At 42.2% G+C, this 19,253-nt stretch overlaps 1 protein-coding gene across 2 annotated transcripts in view; it reads left to right on the forward strand.

Annotated features, from left to right (window-relative positions):
- ctif (CBP80/20-dependent translation initiation factor) overlaps window positions 1-19,253 on the forward strand; it is a 52,935-nt gene that overhangs the window by 13,842 nt on the left and 19,840 nt on the right. For both annotated transcript variants that reach the window (XM_079658362.1, XM_079658363.1), the window contains exons 4-7: window positions 2,571-2,693; window positions 2,897-2,970; window positions 4,774-4,878; window positions 5,024-5,102. In XM_079658362.1, the coding sequence (XP_079514488.1) occupies window positions 2,571-2,693; window positions 2,897-2,970; window positions 4,774-4,878; window positions 5,024-5,102 (381 nt within the window). The remainder of the gene's footprint in view (window positions 1-2,570; window positions 2,694-2,896; window positions 2,971-4,773; window positions 4,879-5,023; window positions 5,103-19,253) is intronic.

Consider the following 19,253-nt stretch of genomic DNA (forward strand, 5'->3'; position numbering starts at 1 on the left):
AATCATGCGTAGGTGTGTAGTGTGATTCTGTGTAGTTTATTCATGGCATCCCGTTAGATTTGACCAGTGGCGGGCTGGCCATCGGGCCGGTACCGAAGTGAGCCGGTCGGACGATGTGGGCCGGTCGGATAAATCACTAGCACCCCCCGTTGACAATTTACTAGTGGTACCGAAGTGGGCCGGTCGAGATGCCCGGGCTGATTTTTAGTCCCAGTCCGCCCCTGGATTTGATATCATCTGAACAGGACATCGCACGCTCAATGGTTGATAGCGCGCAAAGGTCCGTTTACGCCGGTTGTTAAACAACATCGTTATGGGGAAATGCAAGTTTGCGTCCAAATGGTTGGAAGATAGGGAGGAAGGACAATCAATACTGTATATAGTAAATGTGAGGTAAAGTGTGTCGCCAATGTAACCGGTTAAAACTCGAAGTGGCGATGAGGTCTTAAAATATAAGGAAAAAAGGTCTTAAAAGGTATTACATTTGACTTCAGGATTCCTGCATATACCCTGTCCTAGAGCCCCATTGTGTTCTTTTTAACCAAATAACTCTGAGGGGTGTGGGGAGTGGCTCCGTATTTTAATCTAAAGCTACAGACACAGAACCGGCACTTTTGAAACGGGGCTGAAACAGAGGGGATTATGGGATGCTACAATGCATGATCTGTATTTGGAGCCAAACACTTCAGAGACATGTTTTGTATATATCTGAGACCTAAAATATATTGATGAAAAACAGTATAATAGGGGACCTTTAATGTAGCACATGTCCGATTCACTTTGTGACCCATGAATCTATGTTGCTAATCTGCAGTAACTGTGAGAGTAGTACCTGTATGTTTTAACCTGATTCTACTGCTACCTCCATGTTGTTGTCATCCTCCCTCTGGTCACTGGAGCATCTCATTGACTAAAGCGTAGGTTTGCTCAGCTCTCAGCTCTGTATGTGCTGGTTAGTTTTTTCCAATCCGTCAGCTCAAATGTTTGGCTAGAAGTGACTGCACAAAAAATCCACAGCTCTGCACACTCTGCTAGCCTGTGGTTGGTGTAGAAAGTACGCTCTTAACTAACATGAGATACTGTGCGGCCTGAGCCAGTAATTGAATCATCTTAAATGAATTATTAGTCAGTTAGTCCTCATAATATCTGAGCGTGTGTGTGCTGCTCTGCTCAGACAGTACAGTCTCGGGGATTCAGAGTATTATTGCTCATCAGAGATTTAGAGGTATGATTCACGAGAGGCCTGTACTAAGAAGCCGGATATTCGCTTAGTGGGCTAACTTCAGGGAAAACTCTGGGTTTCCGGTCCTACGACGCTGGTTCACTTTTTAGCGGGCTAGATCTCCATGGTAACTTATGCTGAACGGCTAACCTGCTCCGGAGCAGGTTAGGTTCCAGGATAAGAGATCAACTCAGTGAAAGCACCGCCTGCTGACCAATCAGAGCTCAGTGTGCAGAGTTTAAAGCTATCGAGTCATATTACAGGAGAAATGAAATACAGAAAAACTGCCGATGCAGGAAATACGGCCGGCAAAAATCACCTGACTATGTGAACGTGAACATGAATAGAATATCCCCTCCCATCTTCAGAGCAATCTGACTAATATAACATTAGCGTTAAGAAAGCTTAATTAAATATCTGCCACAACATAAGTAACCGGATCAAAGTACATTACATACAGTCACAGTGAGTGCAGACGTGTGTCCCATTATCATATCACATCATAATGTATCATATATTTCCTTATTTGAGTCAGCTTCTTGAGCCGTATCTCGCCGTGCAACACTCACAGTGTCACATACTCTATGCAGAAGTATTATTTTAAGCAACACATTAAGTTGACGAAACACTCGAGTCAAATGTAATTAAAGTCAGATCCACTCGTGTCTTAGCAGTGATATCATAAACACTTTTTCTTTTACAAGCTGTATTCACCTTGCAGGTACAACTATGTTACTTTTATTCTGGATAAAGTGTTTAAGTCATGGATGTTTAAAGTTTAACTTCTTCATATATCTAATATTATAGTTCACTTTTCATTCAGGAAGTATGACGCTGCGCTGTCAGTACGCTTCTCCATGTTTGTGATTGGTCAAATGTTGCTAGCCCCGCCCCTTTCATGTGAACGCGCACTCAGCTGGAAAGAGAAACCCTGGCTTGAGTTACAGAGTTGATAACAGCGTCGTAGGACAGTTTAGCGAGAGCGCGTTTGTTTTGGATTAGGTCAGCCAGCTAACTCAAACATATCCAGGGTATGTTGAACTGGATTCGTAGTACAGGCCTCAGGACGTGAGTGGTGAAGCAGAGCGAGGGAGAGGTTCAAAGAGTGCAGAGTGTTCTAAAATATGAAGAAGGTAAAGAGAGGGATTGGAATTGAAATGTCAGTATTTATATCAATACATGAAGTTCTTGTGAATATATATTCAGTGCTGAGAAAATAAGGACTTTTATGCTTGTTTACACGCAGCTTATGAAAGTAAACATGTTCAAGACTTGGCGATGGAACAACAGTTTTGACAGACACAGAATACTCAGTCCTCTGCTTCCACTTCCTCTTTCACCCCTGCAGGATGAGTGGGATCACAGCAGTAACGGCAGCACAGGTTCCAGGCCCAGTTCAGGTTCCAGACCAGGATCTGGCTCCCGCTCCGGCAGCAGAGGCAGAAACAACCAATTCACATGCCCTGCCAAGGTAAAGATACACCTGCGTGCTTTGTCTGCTTTCTCATGTCACAACATATAACATATATGTATGTTTGTCTCCACTGGCTTTAGTAGATCAAGTGATGCTTCTGTTGATGATGTTTTAAAAAACCTAAGGGAGCTTGATATGTGATGGTTTGTTAAGAAGTTTTTTGTAGTCGTACTGAAATATTTTCCTTGCTGTTGGGACAGAATGGGAACAGAGAAGGCTCCTTGGACATCCTGGGGACGGACATATGGGCTGCCAACACAATGGACTCACGCGGGTAGGTGCCTATCTGATTCACAAACCTCATATGTTGAACAGTCTACTGATTCTGAATTCCAGCCATAGTTCCTGGAGGGTCACACGCCTGATTAACACACTCCCATGTCTTGGAGCTTCGGACTACTTTGCTCTGTGACAGTGTCACTGTTTTTGACTTCCTCTCAACTGGACTTTGCTAGTCTGATGTACAGCTTGATTGAGATTGTCCTATTTTCTCTTAAGTTTAAGGTATGCTCTTTTGTAAATAATTATTAGTTTTCTCCTGGTTAGCCAAAGACAGCATTAATTATGAGTATCAAACAATAAATGTTCACATGAAATGCAACAAGGGACATCAATATTCAAAGAGTTATTCCTGCCACCATGCCCAAACAAACTTAATTTAATCTATCGTAATTTTCGGACTATAAGGCGCACCTGAATATAAGCCGCAGCCGCTAAATTGAATGATGTGTACATATATAAGCCGCACTGGACTATAAGCCGCAGGTGTTTTAATGTTTAATTACCATATGTAAGGGTTCGTGCACAGAGGGGATTGTCGGGAAAGAGATGGCTGTTTGAGGAAGCTCCCATTTATTAACATTTCAACAAACAAGTTGCATATTTGCATAACGTATTCAAGTGTTACCATTTAGTGCAATAGTAGCTACAGAACATGTACTGTGCTGTGTAAACTGTACTGTATCACATAGCGTTTCAGACACACAAACTTTTCAACTTTCAAACTTAAACGGTGCGCTCCCACCGCACGTACCGGCAGTGATCTACAGCAGCGGTTTTCAACCAGTGGTACGGGGACAAACTGTCTCGCTCTCGTAATGTCTGTCTGTCTTGCTCTCGTTCTGTCTCTCGTACCACTCTCGGTTCCACTTTTACTTTTGCGCTACCTGTCTCACTCTTTTCCGGCCTCCAGCTTTTCCTGCTGGAACCCGCCGCTTAAAGGTCGGGGTCCGCGGACCGGCCATAGAGCCCATAGAGTTAAAGGTGCTGGACTGTAACCTGTAAAATCCATAGATTTAGGAGGTCCCCTAGTGGCCGTTAGCTGTAAAAATCCATAGATTAGCCGCACCGTTATATAAGCGGCAGCGTCGAAAAATGGGAAAAAAGGCGCGGCTTATAGTCCGAAAATTACGGTAGTTAAATCTAGGTTCAGTGTTTCTGCCACTGAAGGCTCCACTGCTGCCTTCGAAAAATGTGAATTAATGCTTGAAATCTTGTATGATTTTCTTACACGTGACGTTACACCCGAGTGAAAACCCTTTCAAACAAGAGCTTGACCTGTAACTACAGGACAAAAAAAAGGAAATGTGTGAGACATACATCTTTACTGGTGGGAGTTCTGGTTGCCATGGTAACAGCTGCTCAGCAGCGTCAGCTACCTAACTTCCGGCCACGGTGGCACATCTGAGCACACGGTGAAGGAGCAACTCTCCCTCCATGCTGACAGAGATGAAGTGGAGCATGGATTGAGTATTGAATAAAAACATTTAGGAGAAATTAGTAAAAGCTGCTTGAACAGTTTTTCTGTGGCTTAGAGTTTCGAAAAATAATATGTTGTTTAAAGTTTGAAGTAATTTACGTTTTTGAGTAAGACAATAGACCCAAAAAAGAATAGTGTATCCAGACTCCCCTAGTGCTGACACAAGTCTATGGTAGCCCCATTTGGTCAGTGATTGACAGAGCCTTTTATAAGATGCAGCTGTTTCTCCACACCTCACCACCAGTCGCTTGTAATAGGACTTGTGTTTATAAATGGACGCTGGATGTCTCTAACCTTCAATATGTCTCTGGGTTGTAGCGGTGCCGGTTGGGACGTGCAGCCAGAGAAGCTGGACTTCAGCCATTTCCACAGGAAACACTTCAGAGGAACGCCAAAGCACCTGCCACACATCGACAGAGAGGGGTAAGACCTTGGTTCTGCTGACGCTGCTCTGACTCAGCATTGTATTGATCATTCCATATTATTTAAGATATGGCTTTAGGATTGTCCTCTGTCACTAAGCCAATTCATGCCTGTCAATCGCTGATAGTTATTTTCTCTCTTCCAGGATGAATAAAAACAAGTTTGAGGAAGATGACGGCATAGACATGAATGACATAGAGAGGTTCCTTCCCCATCTGCGCTCTGTAAGTCACAGTTTTCTCTCTTTTTGTGACTGTAATTTCTCCTACTTACATACATGTCTCACTCTGATAAGTAATATGTCGTAATATGCATATCTTTGAACTGCACATGCTACGTCATGTGGTTTTGCACTCATGTGAACAGCCAGTAAGCCACTCACCAAGATGATAACCCAACAACCCATTAGTAGTCAGAGGGTGACCCCTGGTGGCGTAATGGACAAATAATAGGTGTATTTACCAGACTACTCTCTGTAGTTAGGTCCAGACTAAAATCACCAGAATGTTTAACATAAAAAAGAACATTTATTTAGGAGCATTTTATTCTTCCAGAACAATTCATATATGCTAGATCAATCTCGATAGTCATACTTGTGTTATAAATGACACTGTTTGATTATAATTGAACATTTGGTGACACCTGCTGGTCAAACGCTGTAACTGATTTAAAGGTGCATGAAAATGTTGTACTGACCCCTGGTGGTTAAATGTATGTACAGCATTTAAACAACCCAAAAATGTCTACAAAAAAGTAAAGTAGGTTATTTGTTTCAAAGGATGTTTCTTTATGAGTTTGAAACCTTTTCAACAGCTTTTGACCTCATAAAACAACACTTATATCTCCATTGTAAGACAACTAAAACTGCTGTAACTTAGGAAGAATATCTAACTAATTGGGCTTACTCAGACTTCAAGAGGTTGTCTTTGCAATAAAGTTGCAGAAGGCTTCCTTTGAGAGGAGATAAGCCACTGTCTGTTGATATCTTATAGTCTAAAGCCTTATATAACAGTTTGTCATTCATTAGAAAAGGTTTTCCTGAATAGGACATTTCTGACGCCAGCAAAGGGAAGACAAATATGTGTGATTGTTTTATTAGCTGTGTATACCATTTAAGGGTTTTGACCATTGTGTTATCTAAAGTGATTTGTGAATCTGTGGCACGGCAGAGTTCACCCAACGCTGGTGTTACCCTTCTCTCTTCCTTCCTCTGATCTCTGAGCCAACATGTCTTCCATCTTTCAGAGCGTTTCAGCCAAAGTGTCTTCCTCTCCTTCCCCTCTTGGGTTCTGTAGTCAAGCTGTAATTCGCCTCTCATAGTGTTTCAGCCAAGATGGGCCTGCGAACATGGCTTCCTCATTGTATAGTTCCCCAGCCAAGATTGCTGTTTCCGTTCTTTCAGTTAGGGCCAATTGAAAGAGGGGATTAACTGCGTTTCTCTAGTGAGCTCGGGATCGGATATGTGTGGGCACTGGGATACAGCAAGGTCAGAGACACGGTTTCGGGAATACTGCCATTTTCTCTCGCTCACATTCTTTTTCAGTTTTTGCCTTCACTTTTACTCTGTCTTTCACTTTTGGTCTTTGCTGCTGTGATGCAGTTTGTCCGAAAGCTCCGTCAGGCGGAGTCATGCAGCAGTGATGCCAGGCCACTGATGCCCAGTTTATACTCTAATAAGGCCATTAATGTGAGGGCACCTAAGTATCCATGTTATTGTCCAGGGCCAGTTACTTTAAAAATAATAATACGTTACATAAATGACTGAAACTGAAGTCCACTTATAGAAATATAACTGTAGCCTAATCATCAACTGCATCTGTGCAGACATAATGAGTTCAATCAGAATGTGAAACATAGCAAAATCATACTTACACACCGATGCATCATAAGATATCAATCGCATAGGACATTATTTTCCAATTTTTCTTTATGTAATTGTAAAGCATACAAGTACCTCTTTGTATTGTTTTTTTAATATTGTTTTCAGCATTTCTTTTATCATCAACATTATTATCTAGGCAGAAACGACAACACGTCACCTCCTCCAGCTACTACATGGCAGGGCTCATCCAAACTCACCGTCTACGGTCCACACTTCCTGCCAACATTCACCTCCCCTTTCCAGGAGTCGGATTAGACTTACTAATAGCCCTGGGATGTGGAAAACATCTTGTTTGTGTGTGTGGGCGTGTGAATGACTCTGATAGAAAGGGCTTCCTCCTCTTGCCCTCAGATTCTGCTGCACCTCCACCGGCCTCTCTGGAATGTCAACCAGTTCATACAATACCGCTGTCTTCACGTCCCGCCAGGTCGCAACGACGGAAGCATTCAGGCTTCAGAGAGAGGATTTCATCTGTGCATTCATACCAGCTATTGCATGGATTCTAAAGCAAATTCCAACCATTTTTATTATTATTGAATAACTAAAACAATTGTTAATTGTATGGCAATTTGTGAAAACAATAGGTTCAAAATGCTTTGGGGAAAGAAATCAACAATTAAAACATACAGCACAGGAAAAATAGTACGAACAGATGTTAATAATTTAAAATATTAAACATCAAGGACTTGTAAGAAAATGCGTATCTGGCTTTCCTAAATCCAAAGGGACATAAATCAAATTATTTTGTCTGTGTTTGTTGTGCATGGGACAGCAGACTGTATGTGTTTTAATCTGAAAAATGACTTGCAATTTATCAAGAACTATCCACCTACTGCAAAATACAAAGTGAAACTAGCCCCTTCGAGACAGTAATATGTCTTACCCCCTTCATGACGCATACTGTACGGCAGCATGGACACTTGATCTCCCTCACAGGGTGTTTGGCATCATCAACATGATCATGTCAGAATGATCCTCAGTGTTGTGACAGCCTCAGCCCGTGTGCATGTGTGTGGGTTCATGAGGGTGCTACTGTACCTGAAATAAGATCAGCAAACGTCTGCTTGGCCAGACATCAACAGCTTTGTGTCAGTATGTGTTACATCCATGCACACACATTTTCCTAGACCGATTTTAGTGTAATTTGTTATTATTTAACGGCATTACTCTCTTACCTGTGGGTGTTTTTCATCTGAAATAGAGTGGAGTGGGTGCTTCTGTTTCTGTGCAAATGGTATGACTGTTGTGACCCGATGTTCTTTCCCATGAGGTAATTTATTAGCTGCCAAGATAATGTCAGCTCAGTGTTACCAGGAATCCAGGCAGTATCCATGACGGTCAGTCTCAGCTTGGTTATAGCTGAAAGCTATGTTATTAACAGCATATGGTGTAATAGTTTAACACTTTGGGAATAACTCTTTTTTTCTTTCTTGCCAAGAGTTAGATTCCAATTGGAATACCTCTATCATGTCTGCATGTATGTATGAATGTAAAGCTTTAGACAGCCACTTGGTAGTTGTGCTTAGAATAAAGCCTGAAAGAGTTAGCCTAACTTTGTTCAAAGATAACAAAAATAGCTGCTTTACACTTTAGTTATTGTACGGATGAAACCAACACAAAATAGAGTGTCCAGTAGTGAGCTTTAAAACTGGTTTGATGATAGGCGGTAGGTGGATTTAAGAAGAAAAAAAGGTAGGAGTAGGACTAGCTGTTTCTCTTTGCTTCCAGTCTTTAGGCTAAGCCAGCCTTAGCCTGACTGTAGCTTTGTAATTACAGACATGAGCATGGCATCTTCTCTTCCTAACTCTCATTTGAAAAGTGTAAATATTATTGCCCGAAATGTATAACTATGGCCATAGCAAACCACTTTTTATTATAAGCAGGATTACTGCATATACAGTGGGGCAAAAAAGTATTTAGTCAGCCACCAATTGTGCAAGTTCTCCCACTTTAAAAGATGAGAGGCCTGTAATTTTCATTCTAGGTACACTTCAACTATGAGAGACAGATTCGGGGGAAAGAATCCAGGAAATCACATTGTAGGATTTTTTATGAATTAATTGGTAAATTCCTCTGTAAAAAAAGTATTTGGTCACCTACAAACAAACAACATTTCTGGCTCTCACAGACCTGTAACTTCTTCTTTAAGAGCCTCCTCTGTCCTCCACTTGTTAACTGTATTAATGGCACCTGTTTGAACTCGTTATCAGTATAAAAGACACCTGTCCACAACCTCAAACCGTCACACTCCAAACTCCACTATGGCCAAGACCAAAGAGCTGTCAAAGGACACCAGAAACAAAATTGTAGACCTGCACCAGGCTGGGAAGACTGAATCTGCAATAGGTAAGCAGCTTGGTGTGAAGAAATCAACTGTGGGAGCAATTATTAGAAAATGGAAGACATACAAGACCACTGATAATCTCCCTCGATCTGGGGCTCCACGCAAGATCTCATCCCGTGGGGTCAAAATGATCACAAGAACGGTGAGCAAAAATCCCAGAACCACACGGGGGGACCTAGACACTGACCTGCAGAGAGCTGGGACCAAAGTAACAAAGACTACCATCAGTAACACACTACGCCGCCAGGGACTCAAATCCTGCAGTGCCAGACGTGTCCCCCTTCTTAAGCCAGTACATGTCCAGGCCCGTCTGAAGTTTGCTAGAGAGCATTTAGATGATCCAGAAGAGGATTGGGAGAATGTCATATGGTCAGATGAAACCAAAATAGAACTTTTTGGTAAAAACTCAACTCGACGTGTTTGCAGGAGAAAGAATGCTGAGTTGCATCCAAAGAACACCATACCTACTGTGAAACATGGGGGTGGAAACATCATGCTTTGGGGCTGTTTTTCTGCAAAGGGACCAGGACAACTGATCCGTGTAAAGCACATCTGTCAAACTCAAGGCCCGCGGGCCGAATCCGGCCCGTCTACAATTTTGATCAGGCCCGCATATCAATTTATATCATCAATACAATGTGGCCCGCTTAAATGTATGATACTGTTCTGGCGGCACGAAGACCCTACGCCGTAAGCTACGCAAATTACGTTGTTGGTACCTGATTGGCACAGGCAGAATGCTCTCAATTCCTATGGCCAATTGCGGAGCCTACGTAGCAGCCAACACAGAAGCATTAACGGTCTGCTAGCCCGCACCTGTTAGCTAGTAACACAGAGAATGTCAAAAAAAAGGAAGATTGATGTTGAAGGGAGGCTATTTCAAGAGAGGTGGGAGATAGAATACTTCTTTACTGAGTATAAAGAGAGTCCTGTGTGTCTTATTTGCAATGAGACAAAAGCCGTGTTCAAAGAATATAATTTGCGTCGTCATTTTGAGACGGCCCACCAGCAGCAATATGCCACCATGGACAGGGAACAGAGGCTTCAGAAAGTCACGGAGCTCAAAAAAGGCAGGCAACAACAGCAAAATATGTTTCATAGGGCCAAATCTTTAACAGATGGAGCTGTAAAGGCAAGTTTCATCATAGCAGAGGAAATCGCTAAATCAGGGAAGCCATTCACCGAGGGGGACTTTCTAAAAAACTGTATGCTTAAAGTTTGTGACATTGTCTGCCCCGCCAATAAACAAAACTTTGCCAATGTCAGTCTGACAAGAAATACCATAGCCAGCCGTGTGGATGAGCTTTCTGACGATTTGCAATCACAGCTCAAAGATAAAGCAAAAGAATTTGTAAACTACTCAATTGCTGTGGATGAAAGTACGGATATATCAGACACGGCTCAGCTGGCGATTTACATCCGCGGAGTGGATGCACAGTTGTCTGTTACTGAGGAGCTTTTGGACTTAAAACCGATGCACGGAACAACCACCGGCGAGGATATTTTCAAAAAGGTGGATGAGTGCATCAGTGGAACCGGCTTACCATGGAATAAACTTGTGGGGCTGACGACCGATGGGGCGCCTGCTATGTGTGGGCAAAGGAGTGGACTGGTAGCAAAGGTGCGAGAGAAGATGAAGGAGACGGGAGGAGAGCTGACTGCTTACCACTGCATTATTCATCAGGAGGCCCTGTGTGGAAAAGTGCTAGGTATGGAACATGTCATGACAGTGGTTACGAAAACGGTGAATTTCATCCGAGCACGGGGCTTGAACCACCGCCAATTCAGGGCACTTTTGGAGGAGAGAAATTCGGAGTATGAAGATGTGCCATACCACACAGAAGTACGCTGGTTAAGCCGTGGCAAAGTGTTGCACAGATTTTATGAGGTGCGCGAGGATATTGCTAGTTTCATGGCTATGAAGGGGAAAGCTGTCCCCGAGCTGGCCGATGAAAAGCGGATACATGACTTGGCTTTTATGTGTGACATAACGCACCATCTCAACGCACTGAATGTGAAACTGCAGGGACGCAAACAGCTGATCACGGACATGCGCGATGCAGTGAAAGCCTTTCGGACAAAACTGCGATTGTGGGAGAACCAAATGCAGCAGGGAAACTATGTTCACTTCCCGACCTGTCAGTCTGTTGCAGACAACCTCAACACTGCTTTCCCGAATGAGAGATGCGCAGAAAACACTCAAAGCCGAATTCGAAAGGCGATTTTCCGACTTTGAGACCCAGAAATTCAGGTTTGACCTTTTTACAAATCCATTTTCAGTTGATGTGGAAAGCGCCCCAGATAACTTACAGTTAGAACTAATAGAACTACAATGCAATGGGCCACTAAAGGCCAAGTTTGACTCTGTTGGGGCAGGTGAGTTTGCTACATTCATCCCAAGCACAATGCCACAGCTCCGCCTTCTGTGTGCCCGTGTCCTGAGCATGTTCGGGAGCACATATTTGTGTGAGCAGATGTTCTCTCTGATGAAGATCAACAAGTCTTCTCACAGATCCCGACTCACAGACAAACACCTTGGCTCCATTCTGAAAGTGGCTACAGCTCAGGACTTTCAGCCAAGAATAGATGAACTTGCATCAAAGAAAAGATGTCAGGTGTCTGGTGGCTTAAAATAGCATGCCAATATTGATGTGTCAAATCTGGGAAATTAGCTGCATGTGAGTTTTCCTTGACTGAAAAGTTTATTTGTACGTTTGTTGACATTTATGTGCACCTGGTTGCAAATCAGAAGGCTACAGTTTATATGGGACGTGTTAACAATATGATCAAAGATCTGTTACTGTTACTTTTTTGCTTACTATTTAGTGTCCCACACAACCATATTCAGGACTTTAAAACAAGCCTTTTGAGAGTTGTAGAATGTGGGCAAGATCATTCACTATTCATTATTTAGCTTTTACATCAGGCCATACCTTTTTATATAATGTCCCAAATAACCTTTTTTTAAATAGTCCTATTCAGGCCTGTGAAAGAGGTTGCTCTGAGTTGGCTGCCTATCAGTTCAAATGTATTCAGAAGGCATTGTTTTGCTTGACTAAATGCTATGATGCTAAGAAATTTTGTTATATATTTATATATATATAAATGTACATATGGTACTGGTCTGTGAATTAGGTTAAATGTGTGTTTTGCTTGACAGTGAGGTTAGTATGTAAATGTTGGGGGTTTTATTTGCAGCTGATGTTATGCCAATGGGACAGACTGCAAGGGACAACATGTTGAGATGTGTTTTACTTTTATACAATGTTCCACACAACCATTTAATTGTTGTATCAAGGCTTGTGATATCTGTTGAAATGTGGGACAACGTTCAATATTTGTCCTTTTATATTAGGTTGATTTGTATTTGTTTATTATTCAACACAACAATGTTTTCATATTGTTGTCATATTCAGGCCTGTGCAACAGGTTCTGAGTTGGCTGTATGCTAGCCAGAAAGCATTATTTTGCTTTACCAAATGCTATGATTGCCAAGCAATGTGTTTAAATATATATGGGAAGGCTATATAGTACATACAACAATACATTGAAAGATATGTTTTTATGTTGTTTATTGAATAAAAAAGGCATGTCAGTAAAGCATATGTCCGGCCCTTAATGTGATTCCAATTTCCCAGAGTGGCCCTTTGTGAAAATGAGTTTGACACCCCTGGTGTAAAGGAAAGAATGAATGGGGCCATGTATCGTGAGATTTTGAGTGACGACCTCCTTCCATCAGCAAGGGCATTGAAGATGAAACGTGGCTGGGTCTTTCAGCATGACAATGATCCCAAACACACCGCCCGGGCAACGAAGGAGTGGCTTCGTAAGAAGCATTTCAAGGTCCTGGAGTGGCCTAGCCAGTCTCCAGATCTCAACCCCATAGAAAATCTTTGGAGGGAGTTGAAAATCCGTGTTGCCCAGCGACAGCCCCAAAACATCACTGCTCTAGAGGAGATCTGCATGGAGGAATGGGCCAAAATACCAGCAACAGTGTGTGAAAACCTTGTGAAGACTTACAGAAACATTTGACCTCTGTCATTGCCAACAAAGGGTTTATAACAAAGTATTGAGATGAACTTTTGTTATTGACCAAATACTTATTTTCCACCATAATTTGCAAATCAATTCTTTAAAAATCAGACAATGTGATTTTCTGGATTTTCTTTTCTCATTTTGTCTCTCATAGTTGAGGTATACCTAAGATGAAAATTACAGGCCTCTCATCTTTTTAAGTGGGAGAACTTGCACAATTGGTGGCTGACTAAATACTTTTTTGCTCCACTGTACTACACAAATAAACTTGAGTATATACTAAACAAAGAAGTGTTTTGCTTCCTTGCAGTCAGTGATAGCATTCCAAATATATTTAAGAATGGAGGGCACCAGAGGAGGAAGAGAAGGTTATGATCAGAGCGAGCAGAGAGGGAGAAAGCGGCGAGTCATTTAGGAGACATCCGGTCTCTGGGCTGTGAACAAAGCCGTCCAACGGGGGAACAAAGCAGGAGTCTGGAGCTGAGATATCACAGACTGGTTGGCCCCTCCGTCTGGAAGTGTACGTGCCGCAGAGCAGGGCTCCAGTTAAGAAGGGACATTGGTGGGGCGGGGTGGGCTTATTGGGCGGTCTTTCTGTCAGCTGTCACTTTGTCTGAGACCTGCATTCCTCTCATACTATCAACCCCCACACATTTACTGCTCCTGTATGTTTTTGATTACCTTGAACACACTGCACATCTCTTCTATCATCTTTTGCCTCGTCTCCCTTTGCTTCTTCCTATCTGCTGTATCCTTTTTCCTTTTCTCTTCTAACTGCCATCATTATGGTCCGTTCCCCACTCCTACCTCTCCTTATGTCATCAATGTAATCCTCCCCTCGATCCTTCAAATGCTGCCGGGCAGCAGAACAATATCCAGGGGGTCATGGTGACCGGCAGCCCCCTCCCTGTGGTCTCTTCCTGCTATTGTTCCTGATCCCACTGCAGCTTGGCTCCTACACTCCATTAACCGCACACACACTGGCTTAATCACCACTGCACAGCGCTCAGTTCTGGCCTGCGAGAAACACTGGAGACTTGAGAACACATGAAAGCGGGTTACCTTGGGAAAATTGTAATTAATTCCACAGAGGTATTAAATAGTGCACGAGTGACTGTTAAATGCATCACGTCTGAATGACAGTAAATATGTACACAAACAAGATTAACCTAATTTATTTATCACATGTGCATAATAATGAAATGTGCATTGTAAAGCAGTTGGGGAAAGAACAAGGCCAAAAAGGCGGATAACTTGATTTCATGCCCCTTTTTTTTCTTTCCCCCTCCCCTCTTTGAACTGATTTATATACTTGGCATATTACTGCTGTGCTAAATCCCAAGAAACAAGGTAACCTCCAGCCTGTGCCATGATTAAATTAATTTCTATCTCTAGTATGTGTTCGTGATAGGTTGAGTGCTGCCCACGGTGTCAATTTATGATCCTGATAATAAAGTAGTAAAATCGGCGCTGTACCGAGCAACCAAAATGCCCCCAGAAGAATAAGGGTCATTAATAATTGGTCTTCACAATGTTAACTCGACCGCACACAAAGCATCAGGTTTGATTCTGCAAGAAAGACGAGGAGAGTGTAATGTAACACAAAGGATACACATGACTGAAGTCTTTTTTTCTCTTACCTACAACCAGGCACGTGAAACCTGCTGCTGTGGCATTGGCTGTCGCGTGATTATATTTCTTTAGGGTACTCCAGGTTTCTTTCCTCTTTTTTCTCTGACACTTTGATCCCACAATGGCTCCATCTCTTCCTGTAGCTAGACCCCCGAGTTCTTTGATGTGCCTGTCGATCTGCTGTGGCTCCGGCCTCAGATCACTTATTAAATGAGACACGGATGTCAGGACCTCACATCTTTTCCTCTTATCACCGATCACCCACCACACCTGACTGTGGCAGCTTTGAATCTCTTCCTTTTGGCCCGGTTGGCAGGCATCAGCTGCAGAGCATGTTACATGAAAGGCTTAAAGGAGGGATCGTGAAACACGGAGCAAATTTTTTCCTACAGGAATTTCACAGAAAAACAATTCGAAATCAGAAATGTGAACTTCATTCCTGACATGAGACAGCTGGACACATCTATGATGGCGGCAATGTCAGTGCCAATATCAAGTTGTGTAGCTTTTCCTCTTGCTTATTGATATGCAGGAATCCACGATTATACTAAAGATTAAGAATACTATTGCCAAAAATAATTGATTTTGTTACAGTCCTTGTAGTTCTTATAAACCTAAAATGTCACTTAACATTTTAAATTTTAAATTTTACAACGTTCACACTCGAAACAGTTGACATTTTTGCATTATTTGGCACAATATCCAAGTGTAACTCTATAAGCTAAATTCCACTAGCCATGCATGGTGGCGATATTAACTATAGAATGTGTTTTGACCGGCAGAAAAAATTACAGTAAAATAATTGGTTCTGTAGCACACTGTGTTTCTTATTAATTAGATATCACTTTTATTAATATGGGGAATTTTCATCTATCCATCAGTTTGAAAAGCTTTCTACCTGGTGCAGATTTGAATGGTGTTTTTAAATACAGTTATATTTATTGTTACATGTATGTGGCTGTGTCTAATGATAAACGAACAGCATGTTATTATAGTTGTAAAACTCCAATTCACAACATACAAAGATAGCCAAAGCTAATTTTCATATGGACACATCAAATAAAACAAGTCACAAAAACGACACATCATTCATCCTTGCTTTTAACATGCGGGCAAAATGTCCAAATAATTTCCGCCTTCGCACCTCAGCTCCTCTCTGTATCTTGTTTGCTATCTTGTATTTACAGTCCCTCTTGTTTTGCTCTCTCTCTCTCCTCTGCTCTCAACAACCTGTCCTGTAATGCCACCCCTGGGGCGGTTTTAAATGTATTGCTTTTGGCCAAGGGCCCTCGTAACATAAATAAGCCGAGGGAAACAATGGACGGACTGAATGACCATCAAACCAGAATTGTTGCACACTAGAAGGCGCAGGAAGACGTGCACTTCACTTTCCATGCCGTTGCAGAGAAAATCCTATAATCGCTATTCTCCGTTTCTATTCTTCACATTTCCATCCCCGTTCGCTCTCATTTCCTTACTTTCCTTCCTCGTTACTTATACTCCTTTCACACTCAAGCCACGTCATTGTTATGAATGGATCGACAATGCTCTCTGACCCAGGTCAACGACCCTTATGGCAAAACCCTCGGAAAAATCAAAAACCTTTTTACTACTGGGGGTACGTCGTAAAATGTTTTTTTAAAGGTTAAATCATGCATTACTTTCAAAGCAGATATGCTGTTATTGCTTGGGAGCTACGTGGCGATGTTGAGTGGTTGAAAAAAGGATACATCCTCTCAGCTAGCATCCCAAGTAGCCTCTCCCAGTGACCTGTGCTTTTCCCTGCAATGCTACACGGTGTGTCAACTTCCTCTCAAGGCAGACATCCAGGCACATAAAACAATGCACACGTAAAAAACACACCCCAATCAGGATTGTATTTTTACAAGAGTAAGCTTCTTCTTTTTCTGTAGAGATGAGCATTTTTAGTTGACTCAGTTGAAGTTTTAATTTGAAGCTATTTAAACAAATGGGTTGTCTAACAAATCCATTCGCTACCACCAAGAATCAAACCAACACCACCAATGACCTGGATAGAAACTTGTCCACATATTAAACTGTCATAGGAAATGTCCTAAATCCCCCAATGAACAAATGCAAAGCTTCTGCCTCTATGTTGATGGCTCCATTCATTTTTCTTCTTGCTTTTCAGTCTGTTATTTCCATCCAACTTTACATGAATCGCATTGTCGAAACTTTTTCTGAAAGAAACATCCTCATCCATCCTTTCCCTTTCCTACAGCTTTCATCTACTCATTTATCTCCCCTGTGGTCTTTCTTCCTGCCTCCTCCAGGATCCTGCTTGGGGATAGCCAATCAAATGCGTTTGAACACGCATTGATGCTAGAAGACTTTGTAGCGACAACAGGGTAATTCTAGTGTTTACCTTGTTATTGTCGAGATGGAGGATAACAACAGTGACTGTGACAACTTTCTAGGCTTTATGAAATCCTGTCTGATGGGCGATTGTGGCTCTATTAATAAAGCTGAAAGCCCTTGCATAACATCTTTATAATCTCAGTAGCTGTAGCAAATCATTGGAACAAACTGCTCCTTTTCAGTCCACATAAGACTGTTATCGGTAAAGAAGCATGCTCCTGCCTCGCCGCCCCCACCTCCTGGATCCTTCTCCTCATCAAAATGAGCAACTCTATTTGTTTAAGAAAATAAACGTTATGTTTAGAATAACCCTTTACCGATCTCTTGATAACCTTGATAAAATGCGTATATAAACCAAACCACAGAAAGAATCCCTTTGTCCGTTTCTATCTGCTCTCCCACTCACACAGCCACACACCCCCCCCCCCCCCCCCCCGCAGTCCTTGTCACGTCCACAGGGCTTGCGCTGCCTGCTGCGAGGTGAGGGTTCTTCTGGCAGGACAGCACACGCCTCTCTTTGATCTTCCCCGTGCTGGCTGCTACCTGCAGATAGCATATTCACACACACACACACACACACACACACACACACACACACACACACACACACACACACACACACACACACACACACACACACACACACACACACACACACACACACACACACACACACACACACACACACACACACACACACACACACACACACACACACACACACACACACACACACACACACACACACACACACACACACAGAGCTCTCCCTTTTAACCACAGAGACAATTCTACATCTCTCGCTTCCTCCTTCTCCGTTCCTGTCGAAAGCTTTCCAAACTGAGCTTCTCTAATGCATTGGTCCAAAATATGCTTCTTTTTATTTTTTCTTAAATTAAAATTGACGATTCAAAGAGCCATTTTTTTTTTTTGTTGCCAAAGATCTGAGAAATAGTGATGGTAAAATACTTGAAGTTAAGTGTATTGCGTGTATAATTTCACCCTTTGTGTGTGTCTGTGTGTGTGTGTGCACTTACTGTCATCTGGTTACCATTTGAAGTCAGAATTACAGCTAATGATATCCTAGAGGAAAACTACAGTAGCTAAACATGCAACAGTTCCTCCATTTCTTTCTTTTTTTCTTCCTCCACCTACTTTTCCTCCCCCTGTCAGACCGCTCTAGGAGTCAGAGTCTGGAAAAAAGCAGATTCGTTCTGTGGATGTTAATACTTTTGGGTTTATATGTAAAGTCTCTGGTCAAAGAAAAGCTTTGTACCAACCGACGGTTAAAGAGTGTGTTTGTCTGCCTTTTTGTGGATGTTACTGTGCCACAGGAATACAGTGCCCCCAGCACACACACACACACACACACACACACACACACACACACACACACACACACACACACACACACACACACACACACACACACACACACAGACACTTTCTGACTCTCACATCTGGATTCAATCAGAATCTTACGTTCCCCCAGCAGCCTCTCTAAGAGAGAAGTAGGTTGGAGCAGCAGTGTTACATTTCAAACTCATTAGAACATCTACAGTATGTTTCTGAAAGGCTGGATGTACAGTATGTTTGTGCAACAACAAAAAACAGACAACAAATATGTAAGTAGAATTCCTACTTGGCAATGCAAAACGTAGCTGATGCTCTACAGCTATAGTGCATATACATAATGTCCTTAAGTCATTACAAGTCAGATAGAAACCTGGCAACAAACCTTTACTATGACTGTCTTCCCTTGTTTTGTCTTTCTTTCTTTCCTTCCTATATATAAATGTAAGCCTCGCTGAAAATAAATCAGACTCTTGTCTCGATTGTACAAAACCCACCACAACCTCTCGTATCTCTACCAATAGAAACCACAAACGCGAGCCAAAAATGTAACAACAAGTAGAATGCTCTGGGGGTATTTGAAAAGATACGCATATTCCACATTGTACCTGCTTATAGATCCAATGAAAAGAGGATTAGACAAGTATATCATCTATGTGGTGGTACTTGGTATGCTGATCATGAGACTAGATGCACTGATATCACACTATTTGTTTTTGGTCATACTTTTATCCAGAAAACCAAAAGGAA

This window comes from Notothenia rossii (assembly GCF_949606895.1).
Source record: "Notothenia rossii genome assembly, chromosome: 11".
Taxonomy (NCBI): Eukaryota; Metazoa; Chordata; class Actinopteri; order Perciformes; family Nototheniidae; genus Notothenia; species Notothenia rossii.